At 51.3% G+C, this 23,248-nt stretch overlaps 2 protein-coding genes across 31 annotated transcripts in view; both read right to left on the bottom strand.

Annotated features, from left to right (window-relative positions):
- Nucleotides 1–15,656, bottom strand: part of LOC102456623 (rho-related GTP-binding protein RhoG-like) — a 36,827-nt gene extending 21,171 nt beyond the window's left edge. For 5 of the 27 annotated variants that reach the window (XM_089781732.1, XM_089781733.1, XM_089781739.1 and 2 more), the window contains exons 1-2: nt 15,471–15,617; nt 3,169–3,250 (exon numbers count right to left, since the gene is read on the bottom strand). The gene's annotated coding sequence lies outside the window, so the exon portion shown is untranslated. Of the gene's footprint in view, nt 1–1,756; nt 1,842–3,168; nt 3,251–4,928; nt 4,978–13,851; nt 14,226–15,470 lie in introns of those variants that run through there. The other 22 variants (XM_089781754.1, XM_089781749.1, XM_089781751.1 and 19 more) reach the window with 13 other exon arrangements.
- Nucleotides 15,657–21,914: 6,258 nt separating this feature from the next.
- Nucleotides 21,915–23,248, bottom strand: part of ITGB1BP2 (integrin subunit beta 1 binding protein 2) — a 38,303-nt gene continuing 36,969 nt past the window's right edge. For all 4 annotated transcript variants that reach the window (XM_089781761.1, XM_089781762.1, XM_089781759.1 and 1 more), the window contains one exon: nt 21,915–22,735. In XM_089781761.1, coding sequence (XP_089637887.1) covers nt 22,481–22,735 — 255 coding nt within the window. In that variant the 3' untranslated portion in view covers nt 21,915–22,480. The remainder of the gene's footprint in view (nt 22,736–23,248) is intronic.

Raw genomic sequence — 23,248 nt, forward strand, 5'->3', positions numbered from 1 at the left:
CAAAGGTGGAGGGAGGAGGGGGCTCCCCCACCCCGGATGCACCTGCCCAGTGGAATGGCCTGGTAGAGACATGTGGGGCAGCTGCCGCTCGGAGAACCACCCCTCCCACTCACACCTCTGCTGCTGGCCTTAATGAGTGACTGTCCCCGCTGCTTCCGCTGGGAAGCCGCTTCTCCCTGTACTGCCAAAAGTACCTTAAAATCTTCCTCTGGAGGAAAGGTAGCCCCATGCCAGCCCCTTTCATCTGATTATTCTGTCTCTTTGCTGCATGATTTTATGAGAAGCAATCCCATTCCAGGCACATCCCAGTTTCCTGGCACAACCAAACCCTTACCTTATTTTAAGTTATAATAAGAGGAAGCTGTGTACCAAATTCAGTGGTCCTTGCTCTTACCATTTAGGAGGCATTCTTGAATGAACACACAGAAAAACTCTCAAATATATAGTAAAATAGCTACATATAAATTACATAATAAATCTAAAGTTTAAGGTACCAAACAGATACATCAGATTACTTTTCAGTTGGGGTAGTGCTGGGCAAACTGGAAGACTCTGAAGTTCTTTGCAAATGGCACACATTCATTGCTAACATACAGCCACTTCTGCACAGCATGGTAGAAATTCTGCCCCAGAAATCACCCAGCAAGTTTGGAGGGTTTTTGTTGGGGGAGGGGGGGGAGGATGAGGGGTGGGGAGGGACATGGGAGGGAAGAAGGGGGCATGAGTTATTTTCTTTAATGAAAAGGAAAGGGAAAATTTAAGCAGACATAATATAAATCACTTAAACTGGAATCTAGCCAAGACTCTGGACTAAAAACACCCCAATTCTTGAAACAACAACTGTCTTACTACAGCATGTGCATCTAAACATCCCTGCCAGAATCAGCATCAGGACTAGAGCATTTCAAAAATATTTTTAAAAGTTTAATCACTGAAGTGGCAAACATCAATGATCAGCTGCCTAGAGTCATAATTGACTAGTAATTCATTAGGTCTTGGGCCTGAAAGGAATAACATTGACAATATAAAGAGATCCAGATGTGACCTGCTGTACCACACTAGGACAGAGTAGTTCAATAAGTCAAAGTTTAGATAAGTTCAGAGGGCTGTCAATTGACTTGCATTAATGCCTGCAACTAACGCAGGAGATTAAAATTAACAGGTTAATCACAGGCATTAATGCTGCACTGTCTCTTTGAAATGCCACTCTGGAGCCTTAAAGGGGCAGCGCTGCATGGAGCCCAGGGTCAGCTGGGGACTCCAGCTGACCCCAGGCTACACCTTGCGCTGCCCCTTGGAAATGCCTCCCCGGTGCTTCCAAGGGGCAGTGCTGCATGGAGCCTGAGGTCAGCTGGGGACTCCAGCTGCCCCTGAGCTCCATGCAGTGCTGCCCCATTGAAACGCAGCTGCGACATTTCAAAGGGGAGTTGCATGCAATTAATTGCAATTAAATTTTTTAATCCTGCAAATAAAATTTGTAATCACTTGACAATCCTATATGTTTATAAAGTCTATGCAAAGTAGGCAATCGATTTTACCCCATATACAACTCAAGAATGGACTCAGAATTTATTAAAAACAATCCTCAAGATGGTCACCCATTTATCCTGCAAGTTTGTGTGGCACACATAACATGTTTCAACCGCTTGCTGGCATGAAAACTACTCTTTGAAATTATTACAAGTTTTTTATGCTTTCTGGAAGTAGATGAAACACATTCAGGCACAAAGCCAAAATCTTAGCAGCAGATACACACCCAGATAGTATAAAAGATAACACTGGGACAAGCCTGACAGGCAGAGACCAGAATCCCCAATGGTCATGTCTTCTCACAGAGTTCTCTGGGAGAAATTTCACAGAAACACAGCATAAAGATCTTATTTCATACTAGGAATGTTAAAAACACTGAAAATTTCAGCTGTTACACATTTACACAAGGGGGAGCCTGCTTAACCTTCACAGTTACATGCAGCCCCTCCCACCAGCAGCACAGGGTGTGTGGGGGGGGATTAAGGCCACTCCCACCTGCTGCCCCCCTATGCTGCTGCTTCTGATACAGAGGCAGCTGTGCAGGAGGGGGGGAGGCTGTGTGTAACCCTACTTCATACATTCACAGAATAATTAATTCGTTAGTCATCTACATTCCCTCTAAAAGAACAAAACCAGGTTCCAAGAACAATGTTTACATGGCTACATTCTCCTATACTCTGCACTGATGAGGCCTCAGTTGGAGTATTGTGTCCTGTTCTGGGCACATTTCAAGAAAGATGTGGAAAAGTTGGAGAAGGTCCAGAGAAGAGCAACAAAAATGATTAAAGGTCTAGAAAACATGAGCTATGAGGGAAGACTGAAAGAATTGGGCTTGTTTAGTCTGGGAAAGAGACAACAGAGGGGGGACATAACAGTTTTCAAGTATCTAAAAGGGTGCCAACACAGAGAAGAGAGGAAAATTGTTCTCCTTCGTCTGTCAGGATAGGACAAGAAGCAATGGACTTAAATTACAGCAAAGAAGGTTTAGGTTGGACATTAGGAAAAACTTCCTCTCAGGGTGGTTAAACACTGGAATAAATTGCCTAAGGAGGTTGTAGAATCTCCATCACTGGAGATATTTAAGAGCAGTTTGGATTAGGGATGTAAGCAACTAATTGACTAGCCGATAAGAAAAAGCTTATCGGATAGTTGACGCAGTAGTCAACTAGTCGCTTCCCTGCTCCTTTGCTGCCTCTTATCAGGTAGAGGCAGCAAGGCCCGGGGGGGGGGGGTGCTGGAGGGAGTCAGCTTAAAAGCTGGTTCTCTCCAGCTCTGTGGGAGGATGCGGGCAGTCACAGTGGCAGCATTCCACCTTTGAAACATACAAGAGTCCCCACTGGGCTCTTGTATATTTCAAAAGGGGGAGGAATGTGGCAGGGCACTTCCACCTTTGAAATGTAGCAACAGCCAGGCTCACTCTTGCTACATTTCAAAGCAGAAACACCCTTATCCACTAATTGAATAGTAGATGGAAATTCTATCAACTATTCAATTAGCAAATTACTATTAACACCCATAGTTTGGATAGACATCTATCAAAGATGATCTAAAAGGGCTTAGTCCTGCTGTGAGGGCAGGGTATAGGACAATTCTAGTGTTCTAGGATTCTATAACACCCTAACTGTACATTTCACTTACCCCAAAATTTTCCTTTGTCTACGCTGTTCATTAGAAAATTGCTCTGCACTTATATTCAGACAAAGTCACGATCAAATTCCCACTGAAGGAAAAAAGAGTTAAGACATGAGAGATACTTAAGTGTTCCAAAGGTAAGTTTTTATCCAAACCTCATTCTTATTTCAATAGCTTATATGACAAAGTATTCTAGGAAAATCTCAGAGTTATATGAGGATCAAGACACAATGGCAAGCCTGGAATAAGGTGGCTCCCTGATAAAACATCAGTAGGAAAAACACACACACCCTGCAAAAAATTAACAATCCTAATCTAAAGTTTGTTTGCTCATGAACTGAAGTAACGGCAAAACATTTCACTAGTGGTCAACAGGATTTTGGGTAATATCGATTGCTAATTTGGCATCAGGACCACTAAAATCTGAATATCACTGATTTAAATATATAATCATTTCCCTTGTGGAGGGTTTCCAACAAATCCATCCAAACACTCAAAACATTCAGACATCATGGACCCAGATCTAACTTGTCAAAGGAAGTGACTTCTATCTGGATAGATCATTTCAATTCTTAACCGCAAGACACCTCATAGTCCAGAAAGGCAAATATAACCCACACACCTAATGGGCGTGGTTCTTTGTTCCATGCAGTGACACTTAGAGAATAAGTTTGTGCTACAGTGTTAGCCCGTACTGGTGCTGCAGCCCCCTGCCACCCACCCATAGGGCTGGAGCACACAAAAATCTACTGGTCTGGGCCCCTCTAGGTTCTGGTGTGCAAGGGAAATATGAGTGTCTTTTTCCCTCTCAGTCAGGGGCTTCTCACTTGTGTGTGGCCCCCAATTGATTTTTCGGTGGTTCAGTGGTAGGGATGTAAAAGAGTAGCTGAACAGTCAACTATCTGCATTCCCCCACTTGCTGCCTCAGGGGAGCAAGAGCCAGTGTAGGGGAGAACAGGGGAGGCAGAGGCACAGGCACAGCAAGGAACCATCCAGCTCTTAGTACATTTAAAAGGCAGAGGCACAGCAGTCGGGACTCGGTGCAAGCATGGACTGAAGCAGTCCCTGATGCACCTCCCCCCACTTACTGACCAATCAAGCAGTTGATGGAAATTTTATCGACTCCTTGATTGGCTGATTAATTGAAATTTAACATCCCTAGTCAGCAGCCTCCGACCCACAAAAGGTTTCCCATAACTGCTGTAAAGGCTCACGCACTTAAGCTCCAGAGGTCCCACATTCAGTTCTACCTGTCAGTATTACACTTACAGTCAAAAAGAGAAGACAAGAGGGACGGACAGATTCAGAGGAAGAGATTTAGCTAAATATTTGCTTTGGTGGCCCTCAAACTAACTTTAGGAGGAATTTCAGTGAAAATCAAGTACAGCAGAATGGAAAGGAAGGAATATGCACGGGAGGCAGCATGAAGAGCATGGATACAAGACTGAGAAATCTACTAAGGGGACATTATGGGCTTGTCTACAATGATACCAAGGGTGGGGAGCCCTTTTTCATATCGGGGGCCACTGAACCCCAGAAAAAATATCAGTCACAGGTCACACACAACCCTGCACAGGCTTCCCCTAGGTTACAGCGTGGGCCAAACAGGAGGGGTTCTGGATGCAGGAGGGGGCAAGGGCTCCAACTAAGGATGTGGGTTGAGGTTTGGGCTCTGGGATAGGGCAGGGACTGAAGGGGTTGCAGTGCAGGAGGAGGGTGAATTAGAGCGCACAAGATGATTCAAGGTTGTGGCATGGGACACTTACCTCAAGCAGCTCCCAGTTGGTGCTTCTCCCATAAGCAGCCAGCATGTCCCTGAGAAGGGATGTAAGCAAGCAGTTTCCTAGGCTTATCGGTTGGTCAAGTCGACTACTCGCATTTCCCTCCCCACCTTGCTGCCTCTGTATCAGAGGTAGCAAGATTTGGGGAGCTGGCTTAAAAGCCAGTTCCCCCCAGCACTGTCTCTGCAGCACCGCTTGTACATCTGCACCATTGTAGCAAAGATGCTAATATTAGGGATGTAAAAAACACCCAGAATAGTTAACCAATTAAATCAAGGCTGGGCAACATGCAGCCCGAGGGCCAGATCCAGCCCACCTACCACTTTGATTCAGCCCGCGGACTGCATCTGGCTGCTTTCTAATTATATCATGCTGCCTGTCCCACCTAATTTCCAGATGGTGGCTCTAGCAGCAGGATCCTATTTAAATTGCTCCTGGTTACTGCACTAGCCTGGCAGGGGCCAGAGATAGAAGCCCTTTAAACAGCCACAGCAACCCCAGACAGCTGCCGGGCAATGCGGTAGCGGTGAGGCATGGAGCCACGAGACTTTTGCTATATTTTTAACTAGCAGGACTTACCCAGCGTTGCCCGGGAAACCGAAGGAACAAAATTTAGAAAAGCAGAAGCTAGCCCTGACAGCCTCCAGCCACACTGCAGCTGCCAGTGCCTGACATCTGGCCATTATAGCAGACCCCCATGCTTTTCTACTGCTGCATAAAGCAAAATCTCTGACTCAAAAAGAAGCATTGCAATGTTGAGAATCAGAGCTATTAGACTTGGCAAACTTAGATACAAAAGTCACAATAGAAAGTATGTCTCTGTTTTCTTCCCACGTCATGAGTCTTGAAGCCGTTAAAAGCACAGTGGAAGGGAGAGCCCCCAAATCACCATGTCTTGTTTCCCCACCACTGCTGGAAGCATACGGAGGCCCCTCTTCAAATACTGCAGTGTTTTGCTTCTTATCAGATGGTATTTTTGCTAATTATCCTTGTAGAAGCTAATTTTTTTTGGTAGGGAAGTAGGGGATAGGCATGCTGGGTCTGCAAATTCTCATCCAAGAGCTGAGTATAGGGATGCCCCAATCAATGGGGCTGGCCCTATTGAATCTGAGAGATTTCAAGGTGACACCTCAAACTCTTCTCCCATCTTTTTTGATGAAATTATGAGTCAACTACATGAGCCTGCTGGCACCTCTATAGTCCCTCCTCCAGCACCACCCCCTTGACCAGCTGCCCCTCCCATGGACTACATCTCTCACCACCCTCCCAGGATCATCCAGGACCAGTGCCCAGATTTGAGGGATCCCTCCCCTCCCCGCCGCCTTGGATTAATTTCTCACCCACCCAGCACCATCCAGTGCTATCCCATGGGCCAGTGCCTCTCAAAGGAGACCCTTCCCCCCCCCCCCAGCCATGGGCTTAATTTCTCACTCACTCTCTGCAGGATTGTCCAGCCCCACTTCCTTCATTCCCCTACAATTCTGCCCTCCCCCCACTCAGCCCCAACAGTCCAACTCCAGCCCCCTACAATCCCGCCCTCCCCCACTTGCCCCGAACAGTCAAGCCCCCCCATCACAATCTTGCCCTCCCCCCACTCACTCCCAATGGTCCAGCCCCCCCAGATCAGCCTGCCCCCAACAATCCAGCCCCCCAGCATCCCCCAACGATCCAGCCCCCCCAATCCTGCCCTACCCCCTACTCGCCCCCAACGGTCCAACCCCCCCAGACCAGCCTCCCCCATTCATTCCCCCCCCCCCCCCCAGGTTCCCGATGTGCCTCCTTCCGGACATTTTTTCAAAGTGGCAGCTGAGCGGTAACACCAGCCCCTCCCCCTCCGCCTAGAGTGAGCCCCAGCAGCAACCCGCCCACCCACTGGTTGGCTGCTGGGCCCCGAGCCAATCCCAGTATTGAAGAGGGGCCTCCATATCGTTCCAGCAATGGTGGGGAAGCCACTTCTCCCCGCACTGCCAAGCTCTGTGCGGCCCCAGGGAGAAGTGTCAGTCTCTCTTCTCTTCCCTCCCACAGTACCTTAAAACCTTCTCCTGGAGAAAAGGTTATCCCATGGAAAGTTTGGTTGCGGTAGTCTTCTAGTGTCCAAGTTATTAGAGCACAAACATATAAAGGAGAATGTTTGTAAATTAAGTGAATTTGTAAAGCCTCTGAGCCCAGACAACTCAGGGGAAAGGCTAGTCCCCAGACTCTGCCCTTTCCAGGGAGTGGAGCCTGCCCATGACCATGTGCCAAAATATATTAAGTGGTCCCTCTGCAAAAATTATTGCCCACTCTGGGGTTAAACTATTTGCTTAACCAACTAACCACTGGCTGGGATGCCGTGGGGGGCCCCCCTCCAGCCAGGAAGCTTGGGAGGGGCCCTCCAGTTAACGGGTTAGCGGGTCCCTCCAGTTACTCTGTAAGGCACATGGTGTAGCATGTGAAAAGGCAACAGTTGTCTCTATGTCCTGGTCCATCTGGACATTTAGGAGGAAAGAAGTTATGTTCAAATGGGATTATCGTTTTTCTTCCCTTCAGTGGTTACTATAGATTCAACTTTTAATAGGTTCACAGATTCCAAGGCCAGGAGAGACCGTTGTGATCATGTAGTCTGACCTCCTATATAACACAACATAAAACTTCCCAAAAATACTTCTGAGAACACATCTTTTAGAACAGTGGTCTACAACCTTTTCACACCCAAGATCACTTAAATGACAGAACAAGCCAAGATCTACCGCCCCACCCCTTCCTCAAAGCTCCACCCTCTCTATTCTCCTCCTCTCCATCACTTGCTATTCCCAACCCTTATACTGCTGCTTTTTCCCCCAATTCTTCTGTAGGAAGAGGTTTTTCCAACATTTGGCCTGTCTAGACTGGACCAAATGTCAGAAAAACACCTTCTTTTGGAAACCCCCTTATTCCTTGTGGAAAGAGGAATATAGAGGTGACCGAAAGATCATGTTTGCTCTTCCACTAAAAGAAGTGGAAGAACAAATGCATCCATGGATGCAGAAGAGTTTTAATGGGATATCTCCGAAATCCTGAAAAACTCCTGCAGTCTAGCCATACCCTCGCTAGGTTGAGACAGGATGTGTAGGCTCCAGGGTGGGAATGAGGGATTTGGGTGTGGAAAGGGGTGAGAGGTGCAAGCTCTGAGAGGAAATCTGGATGCAGGAGGAGGTGGAGAAGGGGACACTGGCTCAGGGAGAGGGCGCCAGGCTAGGCAGTGTTGGGGGTCAGATGTAGGGTTAAGGTACTAAGCAAGCCACAGACTTCTGGATGTGAAGGTTCAGGAATTTGGGTTGGGGTATGTGAGGGGCTCAGGGCAGGGGGTTCTAGTGTATGATAGGCTCCGATGTAGGGTCTGGGGGAAAAGGGAGCGCAGGAGTGTTATGGTGCTGTGGCCAGATGGGTTCTTAGCCCCAATTTGGTGTTTGTTGGCCAGGCCTCATTTTTAAATAAAATACTGTGTCAAAAAAGTCTCTGCATTGTCTTTATTTCTGAGAAGGGCAGAGAACCTGTCTTGAGTCAGGGGTCACTGACCCAAGAAAAGTCAGTTGGGGCCACAAAAGTGAGAAGCAATAAAAACCCTCCTCCACCCCCACTCCCCAAGCTTCACTAATGTGGCCCCAACTGTGTTGGTGGGAACAGGGGACATAGTGCTGGGGAAGGGTGCTAGTGGGTGCTTTGGCAGGGGACAGGGTACCAGTGGGGACAGAGTTCGATGGCTCGGGACAGGGGAGTGGGGACAGAGTTTGGGGAGTGGGGATGGGAGTGGGGACAGTTCTGTGGCTGGGGACAAGGGAGTGGGAGGACAGTTCTATGACAAGGGAGAGGGAACTGGGCAGTGGGGAGTGGGAATGGGGGGCAGTGGAGGCAAAGAGTCCCCTGCATCTGCCTCCTCCCAGGAGTCTTCCCCCCCCCCCCCCCATGGGAAGCCAGCATGTGCCTCCTCGGGGCCCAGCTCAGGGAAACCCCATGTGCGCCTGCCCCAGGCCCAACCACGCGCAGGGAGGCCCCGCACGCGCCTCCCCCAGGGCTGACTCACCCTTCCTGTGCATTGCAGGGAGCCGATGCTCCCTCCTGCAGTACACCCGGCAGAGCAGCTAGCGCCACTTCCGGGATCGCTGGACGTGGCACTAAGCTGCAGGACTTCTGTCTATCCCCAAGAAGCTGACACTACCTCCCATTTTCACTTGAAGTAAGTAGTGGGGCTTCTCGGCGGTGGGAGGGAAATGGGGGCGGGGCGGACAGAATGCCTCGCAATCGACTGGTCAAGGCCTCGCGATCAATTGACCTGTTGGTGACCACGGTTTTAGAACAAATATCCAATCTTGATCTAATAATTGTCAATGATGGAGACTCTACCATGGCAGTTAGTAAGCTGTACCAAAGATCCCGGGATAAGGGATCTTTCGGAAAAGGCTTTATTTTCCGAAAGATCCGCGTCAAGACTGGCGCTTTTTCCCAGCAAAGCTCCGTGCCGAAAAAAAGCGGCAGCCACTTTTATGCTAATGAAGCGGGGGAGATTTAAATCCCTGCTTCATTAGCAATTGCAATACGTCTAATTTGCATCCCCTTTACGAAAAAGGGATGCAATCTAGACGTAGCACACGAGTACCTGCCCCCAACTGCCCCCTTCCACATGTGCAAGTTTACCAAAATGAACACATTTTAACATCCTAGAAATGCATTCTAGAATACTCAAGGAGCTGACAGACGAGGTATCTGAGCCTTCAGCTATCATCTTTGGAAAATCATGGGAGACAGGAGAGATTCCAGAAGACTGGAAAACGGCAATTATAGTGCCCATCTATAAAAAGGTAAATAAGAACCCAGGAAATTACAGACCAGTGAGTTTAACTTCTGTGCCGGGGAAGATAATGGAGCAAGTAATTAAGGAAATCATCTGTAAACACTTGGAAGACAATAAGGTGATAGGGAACAGCCAGCATGGATTTGTAAAGAACAAATCATGTCAAACCAATCTGATATCCTATCAAAGAAAGCTATCGAGTCTTATGGATAGGGGAGAGGCGGTGGACAAGGTAAACCTAGACTTTAGTAAGGCATTGATGCAGTCTGGCATGATATTTTTATCAATAAACTAGGCAAATACAACTTAGATGGGGCTTCTATAAGGTAAGTGCATAACTGGCTGGATAACCATTCTCACAGAGTAGTTATTAACGGTTCACAATCCTGCTGGAAAGGTATAACAAGTGGGGTTCCGCAGGGGTCTGTTTTGGGACCGGTTCTGTTCAATATCTTCATCAACTATTTAAATATTGGCATGAAGAGTACACTTTTTAAATTTGCTGATGATACCAAGCTGAGAGGGGTTGCAACTGCTTTGGAGAATACAGTCATAATCCAAAATGATCTGGACAAATTGGAGAAATGGTTTGAGGTAAACAGGATGAAGTTTAATAAGGACAAATGAGAGTGCTCCACTTAGGAAGGAACAATCAGTTTCATACATACAGAATGAGACGCAACTGTCTAGGAAAGAATACGGCAAAAAGGTATATAGAGGTTATAGTGGACCACAAGCTAAATATGAGTCAGCAGTGTGATGCTGTTGCAAAAAAAGCAAACAGGATTCTAGGATGTATTAACAGGTGTGTTGTGAGCAAGACACGAGAAGTCATTCTTCTGCTCTACTCTGTGCTTTTTAGGCCTCAGTTGGAGTATTGTGTCCAGTTCTGGGCACCACATTTCAAGAAAGATGTGGAGAAATTGGAGAAGGTCCAGAAAAGACCGACAAGAATGATTAAAGGTCTAGAGAACATGACCTATGAAGGAAGACTGAAAGAATTGGGCTGGTTTAAATTTGGAAAAGAGAAAATTGAGAGGGGACATGATAGCGATTTTCAGGTATCTAAAAGGGTGTCACAAGAAGGAGGGAGAAAAATTGTTCTCCTTGATCTCTAATGATAGGACAAGAAGCAATGGGCTTAAACTGCAGGAAGGGAGGTTTAGGTTGGACATTAGGAAAAACTTTCTGTCAGGGTGGGTAAACACTGGAATAAATTGCCTAGGGAGGTTGTGGAATCTCCATCTCTGGAGATATTTAAGAGTAGGTTAAATAAATGTCTGTCTATCAGGATGGTCTAGACCCGTGGTCACCAACAGGTCGATCGCGAGTCCTTGACCAGTCGATCGCGAGGCGTCCTGTCCGCCCCGCTCCACCCCCATTTCCCTCCCACCCCCAAGAAGCCCCACTACCTACTTCAAGTGAAAATGGAGGTAGTGTCGGCTTCCTGGGGATGGACAGAAGTCCCGCAGCTTAGCACCACTTCCAGCGATTCCGGAAGTAGCACTAGCTGCTCTGCCGGATGTACTGCGGGAGGGAGCGTTGGCTCCCTGCACCACACAGGAGGGGTGAGTCAGCCCCGGGGGAGGCACGTGCGCGGGGTGGTCGGCCCTGAGGCCGGTGCATGCGCGGGGCATCCCTGCAGGGGGGGAGGTTGGGGGGTCAGCCCTGGGGCAGGTGCGCGCGGGGTTTTCCTGCACCGGGGGGTCGGCCCCGGAGCAGGCGTGCGCCCGCGGGTCATCCCTGCGCCGGGGGGGTCGGCCCCGGGCAGGCGCACGTGGGGGTTCCCTGCGATGGGGAGGGTGGCCCCCCCAGGGAGGCGCACGCTGGTTTCCCTTGTGGGGACTCTGCCTCCACTGGTACCCCACTCCCCTGCCACAGAACTCTGTCCCCACTCTCCTGTCCCCAGCCACAGAATTCTGTTCCCCACTCCCCGAACTCTGTCCCCACTCTCCTGTCCCCAGCCACAGAATTCTGTTCCCACTCCCGTTCCCAGCTACAGAACTCTGTCCCTATTCCTGTCCCCACTAGCACCCTGTCCCCAGCTGCAGAGCCCTGTCCTCTGCCCTCCCAGCACCCTGTTCCCTCTTCCCTGCCCCCCACTGCAGAACTCTGTCCCCACAAAATGTATAATTATAAATGCTTCATTTTAGATTTAAATAGCATGAATAAAAAACAGACCATTTATTTCATAACTATAAACACCTGATTTTAATTTTATACATCACAATTTAAAAATAAACTGTTTATCAGAGTGTGTAAGTAAGGGCTGGGGATAGCAAGTGATGGACAGGAGGAGAATAGAGAGGGCGAGGCTTCAAGGAAGGGGCGGGGCAGTAGATCTTCGCCTGTTCCGAGATTTAAAAAGTGATCTTGGGTGTAAAAAGGTTGGAGACCACTGGTCTAGACAGTACTGGGTCCTGCCATGAGGGCAGGGGACTGGACTCGATGACCTCTCGAGGTCCCTTCCAGTCCTAGTATTCTATGATCCCTAATTAACGGTATAAGAAAAATCAAAACCAGCTTATGAAGGTGATGAAATACAGAGTTTAACTGATATTTCATGAACAATACACTCCTAGTAAGATACCTGCACAAAGTATAAACTATTAGCCTAAATTGCAGAAAGATAGCCACAGTAAATCCCCCCCAACACATGACTCTTTTGGATGGGCCTTTTCATCTTCTTCCAGCTGCCCAATGGCATACTTGCCATGCATACACTCTGGCTTCATTTTTTACAAGTCGCAGATATTTCCATCTTTTCTGAATTACTTTATAGATAAGTAGTTATGAATTCTGATAGGTCTTGGTATTGTATTCTACTTAATACCTAGTATTTTCTTATGGCATTTTCTCTCTCAGACATATAGATGCCTGTCTATACCTCTGGTGGATTTCCAATTCTGATCTCTGTATGTTAGTTGGAAATAATAGGAGTTGAAGATTCATAGTTTGGTTTTAAAAGTGTAGACTTTTTTTATAACCAAATCTTGTTAAAATGGTAAATACAGTTGTTGCTTGCCAATCTGTGTTATTTCCATCTGGACATCACCACTGATTTACCTGCTATCCCAAGATACATGAATTTACTCACTTCTTGTACTCCTTTTTCTTCTAAAGAAACAATTGAGTTGATTCTCATTAGATTTGTTTTTTCATATCTATTAAACCTGTCTTGTTAGTAGGGATGTTAAATTTACATTAACTAATCAAATAGTCGATGGGATTTCCACTGACTATTCAATTAGTCGATAAGGGCACCTCCGCCTTTGAGCTGCTGGGCTCTTGCACATTTCAAAAGCAGAACCCGCACAAGTGGAGACTGCTTCAGTCCCCGGTCTCACAGTTTCCCACTGTGCCTCTACTTCCCCTACCCCCACTCACTAAGACAAGAAGACCATTTCATATATGTAACCAGAAAGCTGACAACACCAAGGCAAAAGTCACCTCTACGGACAAGACAAAAATCAGCACTGAAATGAGATATACTTGATCTCTGAAGACATACATGCACCTTTCTTTGTATTGCAGCAAAAGTTCTGCCAAGATGCTCCAATGCTTTCACCATTCAATCCAGCTATATCTAACAATGCAGTTGTAGAACATACAGATAAATGCTAGAATTCAATTCTGTGAAACAATACCATAGTCTTAATTCTTCCTCATATCTACCTACAGTAGATTGATCCTAAAATCTATCAGAGATTAAGCTTCCCACGCAATCCTCCCTCCTAGTGAGAAGAGGATTATAGTTAGTTATGCAATATAAACTGACTCCAGGACAGGACTGCGGCCAAGTGTAGCAACATGGTTTCAGCAGTAATTGAAGCATAGTCAATACTGCCCAAAGTGCACTGGTCACTGGGTCCACACACTCAGATCACACCTCCACAGAGCAGAGGATGACTGAACATGGGATACCCGCCCCTCTCCTCCAAGAGGAGACTAAAATTGGCTCATTGATGCTTCCTGCCTCTCCACCTCAGAATTAAAAGATGTTCATCTGGCCCCTTGAGTCAAAAAAGGGTACTAAAAGGTGTGCACACTGAGGGGAGAGGGACAGCTCAAAAGAATACCACTGACGTATGTGCTTACACATCTCCCATCACGGCAGGATCTGATAGTCTCAGGGGTAGTCATGTTAGCCTCTAAGGTGCCACGGGACTCCTCGATCAGTCTCCGCAAGAACAATCTGACTTTTACCCACAAAAGCTTATGCCAGAATAAATCGGAGAGTCGCTGCTTTCCAGTGTCCCAGCACCTTGCGCACCACGAATGGATCTGCTCAGAGGCGCTGTGAGGAAGCGGCGGGTTTCCCGCAACTTTCACTGGGGGACCGGCACTGCGCGTTAAGCCCCGCACGGGACAGGGCCTCGCGCCTCCCTTTGCTAGCGCCCCTGAGGGGCGCGCGCCGCCTCTTGTCCGCCCCCCCCCCCGGCCGAGGGGCCCACGCGCTCTATCCCGCCTCTTGTCCGGCCCCCCCCCCCGGCCGAGGGGCCCACGCGCTCTATCTCGCCTCTTGTCCGGCCCCCCCCCCGGCCGAGGGGCCCACGCGCTCTATCCCGCCTCTTGTCCGGCCCCCCCCTGGCCGAGGGGCCCACGCGCTCTATCCCGCCTCTTGTCCGGCCCCCCCCTGGCCGAGGGGCCCACGCGCTCTATCCCGCCTCTTGTCCGGCCCCCCCCCCCCCCGGCCGAGGGGCCCACGCGCTCTATCTCGCCTCTTGTCCGGCCCCCCCCCGGCCGAGGGGCCCACGCGCTCTACCCCGCCTCTTGTCCGGCCCCCCCCCCGGCCGAGGGGCCCACGCGCTCTACCCCGCCTCTTGTCCGGCCCCCCCCCCCTGGCCGAGGGGCCCACGCGCTCTATCCCGCCTCTTGTCCGGCCCCCCCCCCCCCGGCCGAGGGGCCCACGCGCTCTACCCCGCCTCTTGTCCGGCCCCCCCCCCCGGCCGAGGGGCCCACGCGCTCTACCCCGCCTCTTGTCCAGCCCCCCCCCCCCCCCGGCCGAGGGGCCCACGCGCTCTACCCCGCCTCTTGTCCGGCCCCCCCCCCCCCGGCCGAGGGGCCCACGCGCTCTACCCCGCCTCTTGTCCGGCCCCCCCCCCCGGCCGAGGGGCCCACGCGCTCTACCCCGCCTCTTGTCCGGCCCCCCCCCCCGGCCGAGGGGCCCACGCGCTCTACCCCGCCTCTTGTCCGCCCCCCCCCCCCGGCCGAGGGACCCACGCGCTCTACCCCGCGGCCCCCCCCCCCCGGCCGAGGGCCCCACGCGCTCTACCCCGCGGCCCCGCCCCCCCCCCCGGCCGAGGGCCCCACGCGCTCTACCCCGCGGCCCCCCCCCCCGGCCGAGGGCCCCACGCGCTCTACCCCGCGGCCCCCCCCCCCGGCCGAGGGCCCCACGCGCTCTACCCCGCGGCCCCCCCCCCCGGCCGAGGGCCCCACGCGCTCTACCCCGCGGCCCCCCCCCCCGGCCGAGGGCCCCACGCGCTCTACCCCGCGGCCCCCCCCCCCGGCCGAGGGCCCCACGCGCTCTACCCCCCCGGCCCCCCCCCCCCCCCCCGGCCGAGGGCCCCACGCGCTCTACCCCGCGGCCCCGGAGCGACAGGCCCGGCCAAGCCTCGGGAGCGGGGCCGGGCCCGGAAGCGAGGGCGGGACGGTGTCGGGCCCGGGGAGCGGCTCCCAACGGCCGGGCGCGGCTCGCCCGCAGGCCCCGCGCTCACCTCAGCTCGGGCGGCGCAGGCCGCGCTCCTCGGACTCTCGGCGGCAGCGGCCGGTACGAGCAGCCTGCAGGGCCCCTTCCCGGCGCCCACCTGGCGCATGCGCAACCCCGCCCCTCGGCACGCAGCGCAGTGCTCTCTGGGAGATGTAGGCCGCCGGGCCGAGCCACCTCCTGCCCAGGCGCCTGGCGGGGCCGCAAAGCGCGCCCGGGCTTTGCGACAGGCCAGAGGGAAGCGGGGGAGGGGGCGAGCAGGGTCTGCGCGCGCCGCCCCCCTTGTGGGCGGGATGACTGGACCGGATCAACAGCTTCCAGGGGCGGGGGGAGCCGGGACAGCGCCACTGCCCCCCCCAGCTGTCCGTGGAGCCAGTGGGCGCCGCCGGACACGTGACCCCCTCCCCGCCCAGCAGCCTCCTGCTGCGGCTGCGGCGCCTCCCCAGGGCCACGGAACCGCGGAGCTGGAGGGGCCCCAGGAGCCGAGTCCAGCCCGACACAAGCGGCTGCGACCCGGCCCCGTCCTACCGGCGTCACGTGGGGCCGAGTCAGCGAAGCGCAGAGCGCCCGCTACTTCGTGCACCGCTTGTGTCCTGCTGTGTGGCTCGCGACCCTCCCACTGTCCGATCACTCAGCCGCTCTAAGCAAAGCGCAGGCCGTGCAGCACTGGGCACACTAACGAGATGGTTTAGCAGGGGGTGAGCTTTCGTGGCCAGACCCACTGCCTCAGATCAAACAGTGGAAGAAAATAGTCACAGCCATATATACCAAAGGATACAATTAAAAAATGAACACACATGAAAAGGACAAATCACATTGCAGAACAGGAGGGGGATGCGGGGGGGGGGGAGGAAGGAAGGTAAGTGTCTGTGAATTGATGATGTTAGAGGTAGGGAGAGGGGGATGTTTGTGAGTTAATGGTATTACAGGTGATAATTGGGGAAACTGTCTTGGTAATGGGTGAGAAAGTTCAAATGTTTGTTGAGTCCTTTTTGGAGAGTGTCGAATTTTAACATGAATGACAGTTCAGAGGATTCCCTTTCAAGTGCAGATGTAAAAGGTCTTTGTAGCAGAATGCAGGTGGTTAAGTCATTGAGAGAGTGTCCTCTAAACAGAGGCGACTGGTGTAGAGAAGCTGTTGCAGGGAGGTACTTGTCATGGGGTGGATAAGGCTCCAATGCCCCATGCTGGAGGCTTGTGACCTTGTCACGCCTTACCTCAGAAAAGTCATAGAGAGGTCTTCCAGGCCGGCTAGAGTGGCAGTAGAGGCCAGCTAGGGGCCAGGAAAACCCTATAAAAGGAGCTACAGGACCAACATTGCTCATTGCCTTTGGAGACCTCAAGTTGTCTACAGCAGGAGACTGGCTAGCTGCGAGAGCAGCAGCACCACAGATAGCTCTGGGTATGTCTACACTACAAAGTTAGTTCGAACTAACTTAGTTCGAATTAGTTAATTCGAACTAAGCTAGTTCGAACTAACGCGTCTAGAACTAAAAACTAGTTCGAACTAGCGTTTTGCTAGTTCGAACTAGCAAGTCCACATTGAGTGGACTCTGAACAGGGCTTAAGGATGGCCGGAAGCAGTGCCGGCAGGGCATAAAAGGAGGACTTAGAGCATGGAGATGCTGTCTCAGGCTAGCCGAGGGCTGCGCTTAAAGGGTCCCGACCCCCACCCCGGACACACAGTTCTAAGGGGTGCCCCGCTTGCAAAGAAGTTCTGGCTTGGAGTGCCCTGAGTGCCCACACTGGGCACATCACACCACTCGGCCATCAGCCCAGCTGCACTTGCCGCAGGCTGCCATCTGGGGAGAGGGAGTAATTGGGGGGCTGCAGGAGAGCTTCCACCCCCAGAAGCCCGCAGAGCCAGCCCAGTCCTCCCCATCGGGGGCTCGTACCCCATTCCTCCCTCACCTCCTTCCACTTACCCTTCCTTAGCCCCCCTTCTTATTGATGTACAAAATAAAGATAACGTTTCTTCCAACATTGACTCTGTCTTTATTGAAAAAAAACTGGGGGAGACTGGGAAAAGGAGGTGGGAGAGGGGAAGAGAAAGGCTGGGAGAGGGGAGGGCAACTAACATGATCAGGGGTTGGGAACAGGTCCCAGATGAAGAGAGGCTACAGAGACTGGGACTGTTCAGCTTAGAAAAGAGGAGACGGAGGGGGGACAGGATAGAGGTCTCTAAAAGCAGGGGTTGGGTGGAGAGGGTGCATTCAGAAAAGTTCTTCCTGAGTTCCCATAAAGAAGGACTAGAGGACACCAAAGGAAAGGAATGGGTAGCAGGCTTGAAACTAGTAAGAGAAAGTTGTTGTTCTTGACAAAGCAAATAGTTAACCTGTGGAACTCCTTGCTGCAGGAGGCTGTGAAGGCTACAACTAGAACAGAGTTTAAAGGGAAGTGAGATAAAGTGATGGAGGTTGGGTCCATGGAGTCCTATTAGCCAGAGGGTAGGAGTGGTGTCCCTGCCCAAAGTTTGTGGAAGGCTGGAGAGGGATGGCACGAGACAAATGGCTTGGTCATTGTCTTCGGTCCATCCCCTCCAGGGTCCCTAGGGTTGGCCTCTGTCGGCAGACAGGCTACTGGGCTAGATGGACCTTTGGTCTGACCCAGGACGGCCATTGTAAGCTCAGGGCTCAGTGTCGGGGGTCTCAGTGGACCCCCTTGATTTTCATGCACACCTGGTCCTGGGTGGCCAGGCTGGCAGCTCTCCTGCCCTAGACGGCCACTTTCCTGTGCCTAGTGCGGAGATCGTGGACGAGGTCCACGATGTCCGCACTAGCCCAGGAAGGTGCCCGCCTCTTGCGGTCCAGGGCAAGCTCCCGGGAGCCGCCAGCCTGGTCCCGGCAAGAGGGGGTGGGCTGGGGGGCATCGGGTGGGTGGCTCTGTGCCGTGCCAGGTGCAGGGTCTGCTAGCTGGGTGCTGGCAGGCTTGCACCTGGCACGGGCACCGTAGCCAGCCCGTGCCCCTTTAAGGGGTCCGGGGCCGGGAGGGGGGCATAGAGTTTCCCTGGTGTTGGCCAGAGTGGCCACCAGGGAAACCTGGGGAGGGCTAGCCTCCCACTAGTTCGAACTAAAGGGCTACACAGCCCTTAGTTCGAACTAGCTAGTTCGAACTAGGCGTTAGTCCTCGTAAAATGAGGTTTTCCTAGTTCGAACTAAGCGCTCCGCTAGTTCGATTCAAATTCGAACTAGCGGAGCGCTAGTGTAGCACCTATTAAAGTTAGTTCGAACTAACGTCCGTTAGTTCGAACTAACTTTGTAGTGTAGACATACCCCCTGAGTGGAGAGCTTATTGGAGACTGATGCTCTATGTTGGGACTCTGAGATAAAGCCCTGAGGTAAGGTCAAGGATGCTACCTCCAGGAGGGGAAGCTCTGGGTGCACCCTCTCTGCCAGAGTGGGGAACAGACTGAAGAGGGACATTACAGAGGGCACCAGAATGGGCTCCTAGTAGATGTGTACCCCAGAAGGGGTTTGTGTATTTTGCATACAGAGTCTGTGACTTGGACAGAGGGCTGAGTCACTGAAGAGGCTTCCAACAATAGGAGTGCTGGCACATGCACTTGGCCAGAGCAGGGTGCTCACAAGAGGAGCGGGCCACCCCCTTACAGTGCCATAAAAAGGGAAACCAAAAACCCAAAGACTCTTCAGCCATGGTGATTCAAAAAGCAGAGCCTAACAAGGTCTGGGGAAAGCTGAAGATGTACTTGAATAATCCTGGGACAGCCAGGGGACCCTCAAACATCAGGACCAGTTACAGCCTCAAAACCTTTCATCAGCTTGTTTGCTGGAGCATACATCCTACTACTACTACAATCCAGGCCCCAGTGCTCCTGTCTTCAGCAGTGGAGCTCAGGGCTTGTGCTGGGGTGTCTTAGTGCTGAGTGTCACGTCACTCCTCTCAATCTCCAGCCCCAGAAGAGAGGAGGCACCAACACTCAGGTCTTGTCGGGCCAGATTAATTTTTCTGGGGGGGTCTTTCCAGGCTCTGGGGTGGTGCCAAAAATAAGGGGCTCAGTGAGTGGGCAGGGGCTGCTGAGGAACAGGTTGGGGTCTGGGCAGGAAGGAGAGTGCAGGAAGGGAGTGGGGCCTGGGTAGACAGAGAATTGGGGCACCTACCTGGCTCAGCTCCTGAGGGGGCACAGTCAATTCCTCGCCACTGGGAGCAATGGGGGAGGGGAAATGCCTACAGGGAGCTCGACCATGCAGCACTCAGAGCCTGAAGGCTGGACGTGAGGCTCAGGGCTCCCCTCCCCACTGCAGTGTGGGGTTGGCACTCCAGCCCTGATGCCCCCTGAAGCACCAGTGTAGGCTCGCTCCACTGTGGGAAGGGAGAAGCCCCAAGCCTTGCAGGCTGGATCAAATTTCCTGTCACAGTGGTGAAGCACTAGAATCATTGTCTGGGAGGTTGTGGAATCTCCAACAGTGGAGATACTGAAGCGCAGGTTGGACACACACCTGTCAGGGATGGTCTAGATGGGGCTTGGTCCTGCCGTGAGGGTAGGGGACTGGACTTGATGACCTCTTGAGGTCCCTTTTCCTTCGAAATAACCGTGTCTAGACAGCATTTCTCTTTTCGAAATAGGGTATTTCAAAATAGCGCCCAGACGCGATTATGCAAATGAAGCGCGGGAAATTCAAATCCGCGCTTCATTTGCAATTTCGCTCAGCTGCATTTGTCTTCCTCTCTCGAAAGAGGAATGCAGCGCAGACGTACCCTGAGAAGCCAAGGCCGGTCTCACCAGCCACCTCTATTTTGACATCACTCTTTGGAGGGGGGGCTCTGGGAGTTCATTTTGAGGAGAGCAGGGTTTTTCCTGTGTGAGGGCTGGGTGATACCTGCCCTTGCTCTGAAGGTGGGGGCAGAGGTGTGACTAGTATAAACTATTCTTTTGTGCGCCGGGATCTCTGCAAGCATGGGAGCCCAGTTACTGTGGGAATCTCTAGGGAGTTTAGTAACAGCAAAGCTCTTAGGCCCACATTCACAGAAGCATTAGGCCCCTAAATCTGGGATTGAGGCATTGGCATCTCAGTTTAGGCTCCACTGCAACCCACAAAACTCCCACTAATCCCCATTGGTGCCTAAACTCACTCAGCACCTACATTGTCAGTTTCTAACTGCCTAAGTTTCTACTTCGGGGCATGTGCACTGCTGCCCTGCCCTGGGTGTCTGGTCTCCTGCCTCCAACCTAAACTACAGAATTCTCCATGAACCTGGAGAAACTAGATGGTCGCCCCCTAGCTTGGGTATGAAAACCAGTCCATCGGGCCAGCCCAGAGGCTTCCTGCTAGATTAGAAGGAGAAGGTGACATTTCAACAATGCCAAATACTTACCTAAACCAAGTTTTCCACCTGAACTTAAGAGTCCCCTGTTTATGTATCCAAAAAAATCACATCAAACCTTTTGGTCACAACATTGTACAGAGCTCATAGCATAGCCAGCTGATTAGCCATCATGACCCCTCAACCTCGCAGAGTCTCTGTTTCCCATGATAGAGTCCCCCATTGTGTCATGCCCTAGAGCCTCTGATCCTAGATATATGTGTTTACATGTAGCTATGTGGGGTGTTTTTCTGAAAGCTTGCTCTCCGACTGTGTCTAGACTACAGGCTTCTTGCACAAGAAGCTTTTTTCAGCAGAGATCCTCCGAAAAACTTCTTGTGAAAAAAAGCATCCACATTGCAAAAGCCCATCTGAAAAAAGCGATGCGCTTTTTTCAAAGAGAGCATCCAAACTGCCTGGACACTCTCGCATGTAAGCAGTGATTGCTATGGAGGGAATGGCCACCAGGGCACCTCTGCTTTTGTCCTCTTCCCTCTTCATCTGAAAAAACTCCCCTCCCTTGTCCCCATCCTCACATGCCTTTTTACAAAAGAGCTCTTTCGCCAAAAGGCTTCTTCCTCGTGGAGTGAGGATTACCAGTTGCGCAAAAAGCCCTTTGTTCTTTCGGTTTACTGTCGAAAAAATGCGCTTGCGGTGTGGACGTAACTCAAGTTTTGTCGGAAAAATGTCCGGTTTTTTTACAAAACTCTAGTATAGACGTAGCCAGAATTATTCTGGGGCAGTTCCATAGCTGTGTGCGCAGGAGATCAGGCAAGACTATTACAGGGATCCCTTCTGCACCTGGAATCCATGAATATTGAACACACATTGATTGCTTGTGCCCAGCTTGCACAGTGTCTGTGAGCCCCCCCTTTCATTATTGACCTGTACCCCCAACTTGTGGGTCATCTGCAAACTTTATCAATGATGGCTTTGCTATCTGCCATGTCATTAATAAATATATTAAATTGTGTAGGGCCAACCACTGACCTTTACAGGAGCCCACTGGAAACAAACCTGACGACTCCCCATTTATAATTTAATTCTGAGACCTATCAATCAGCCATCTTTTAGTCCGCTTAATGGGTGCCATCTTCCTATCATTCCAATTGTTCAATCAAAAGGTCAGGTGGTATATTATTACCTTTATTAAACTTGGAATCTTATTGAAGAAATATCTAATTAGTTTTGACAGGATTTATCTTCATAAACCCACATTGATTAGCATTAATTATACTGCTCTCCTTTATTTTTTTATTAATAAAGTCCTCTATCAGCTGCTGCCTTATCTTTTCTGGGATCAGTGTCAAGCTGACAGCCCATGATTACCCATGTTCTGTGGTTCGCCCTTTGGGCTACTGGCACAACATTGTGGTTTGGAATGTCCCTGGTGCTTCGGGACTTAATGACAATGAACATTAACAGTCCAGCAATCTCCTCGGCCAGCTTTTGTAAAAGACCTGGATGCTGATTTAAAAGTGGCAAACTTCAGTCACTCTTATGTCACTTCCTACCACGTGTACAGGAACCATCCCAATGTGGACAATGCCAGGGAGCCAGGTGAGCTGGACTCTCCGCAGGAGAGGCAATGTCTCTAGCAGCTTGACATTCAGACTCCAGGGAATTCAAACTTCTCATCTGGAGATGGTTCTGGGGACCCACATGCTCCTCTTTGAAAGACAGAGTCGTCAATAAATGTCATTTGCTTACTGCTCCTTCCTCCCCCTCCTCATCTTCCTCCTCTGACCAGCTCAAGCTGTCATCTGACTCCTCCCATTGTGCTCCTTGGAAGTCTTCAGTGTCCTCAGGACCCTTGGTGGTCTGCTCGTGTCTGGGCTGAGAGCTGCTCTGGGGATGCTCCAGTTTGGCCCACGTCATGGGGCTGGCTTTTCTCAGGGTGATCTCCACCTTTGTGGGCACCATGTTTACAAAGCTCTCCTGTACATCAATGACCTACAGAGAGAATGGAGCAGGCAGGTCAGAGTAAGTGTTCATCAGACATTTAGTATTTGCCATTGAGTGTGGAGCCCCAGCCATGCCTGAGAGAAGCAAGAAGACAGTGTAAGACATGGCAGGGCACGATAAAACCCAAGTCAGTTCGTGCCCCTAAGTCATTAACACCAGGATTCCTCCAAGATTTTCTGATGCTTCATTGTGGGGGACTGACCTCGTGAGCCTTGACTCATACACACGGGACAGGACGGCAGGTTACCAAGGGAGAGGGAAAGAAAAGCACAAGCAGCAAGTGGGATAAATGACCCGCGACACTTGAGCCTCTGCCTCAGCCAAGCCACATTTTTCTCAGTTGCTAGAAAGGAGGGATCACGGGTAAAGTCAGGGAGGGCAGTGACTGCATTGGTGTGATGAGCCCAACAAACTGGATTCCATTTACAGGCCTGGGGGCCATGAGAGAGACAGGAATCCCCCTTGGGAGCCCAAGGACGTAGCACACAGCTAAGGAGAGAC

The sequence above is a fragment of the Pelodiscus sinensis genome, chromosome 13, assembly GCF_052426305.1.
Source record: "Pelodiscus sinensis isolate ZL-2025 chromosome 13, ASM5242630v1, whole genome shotgun sequence".
NCBI lineage: Eukaryota > Metazoa > Chordata > Testudines > Trionychidae > Pelodiscus > Pelodiscus sinensis.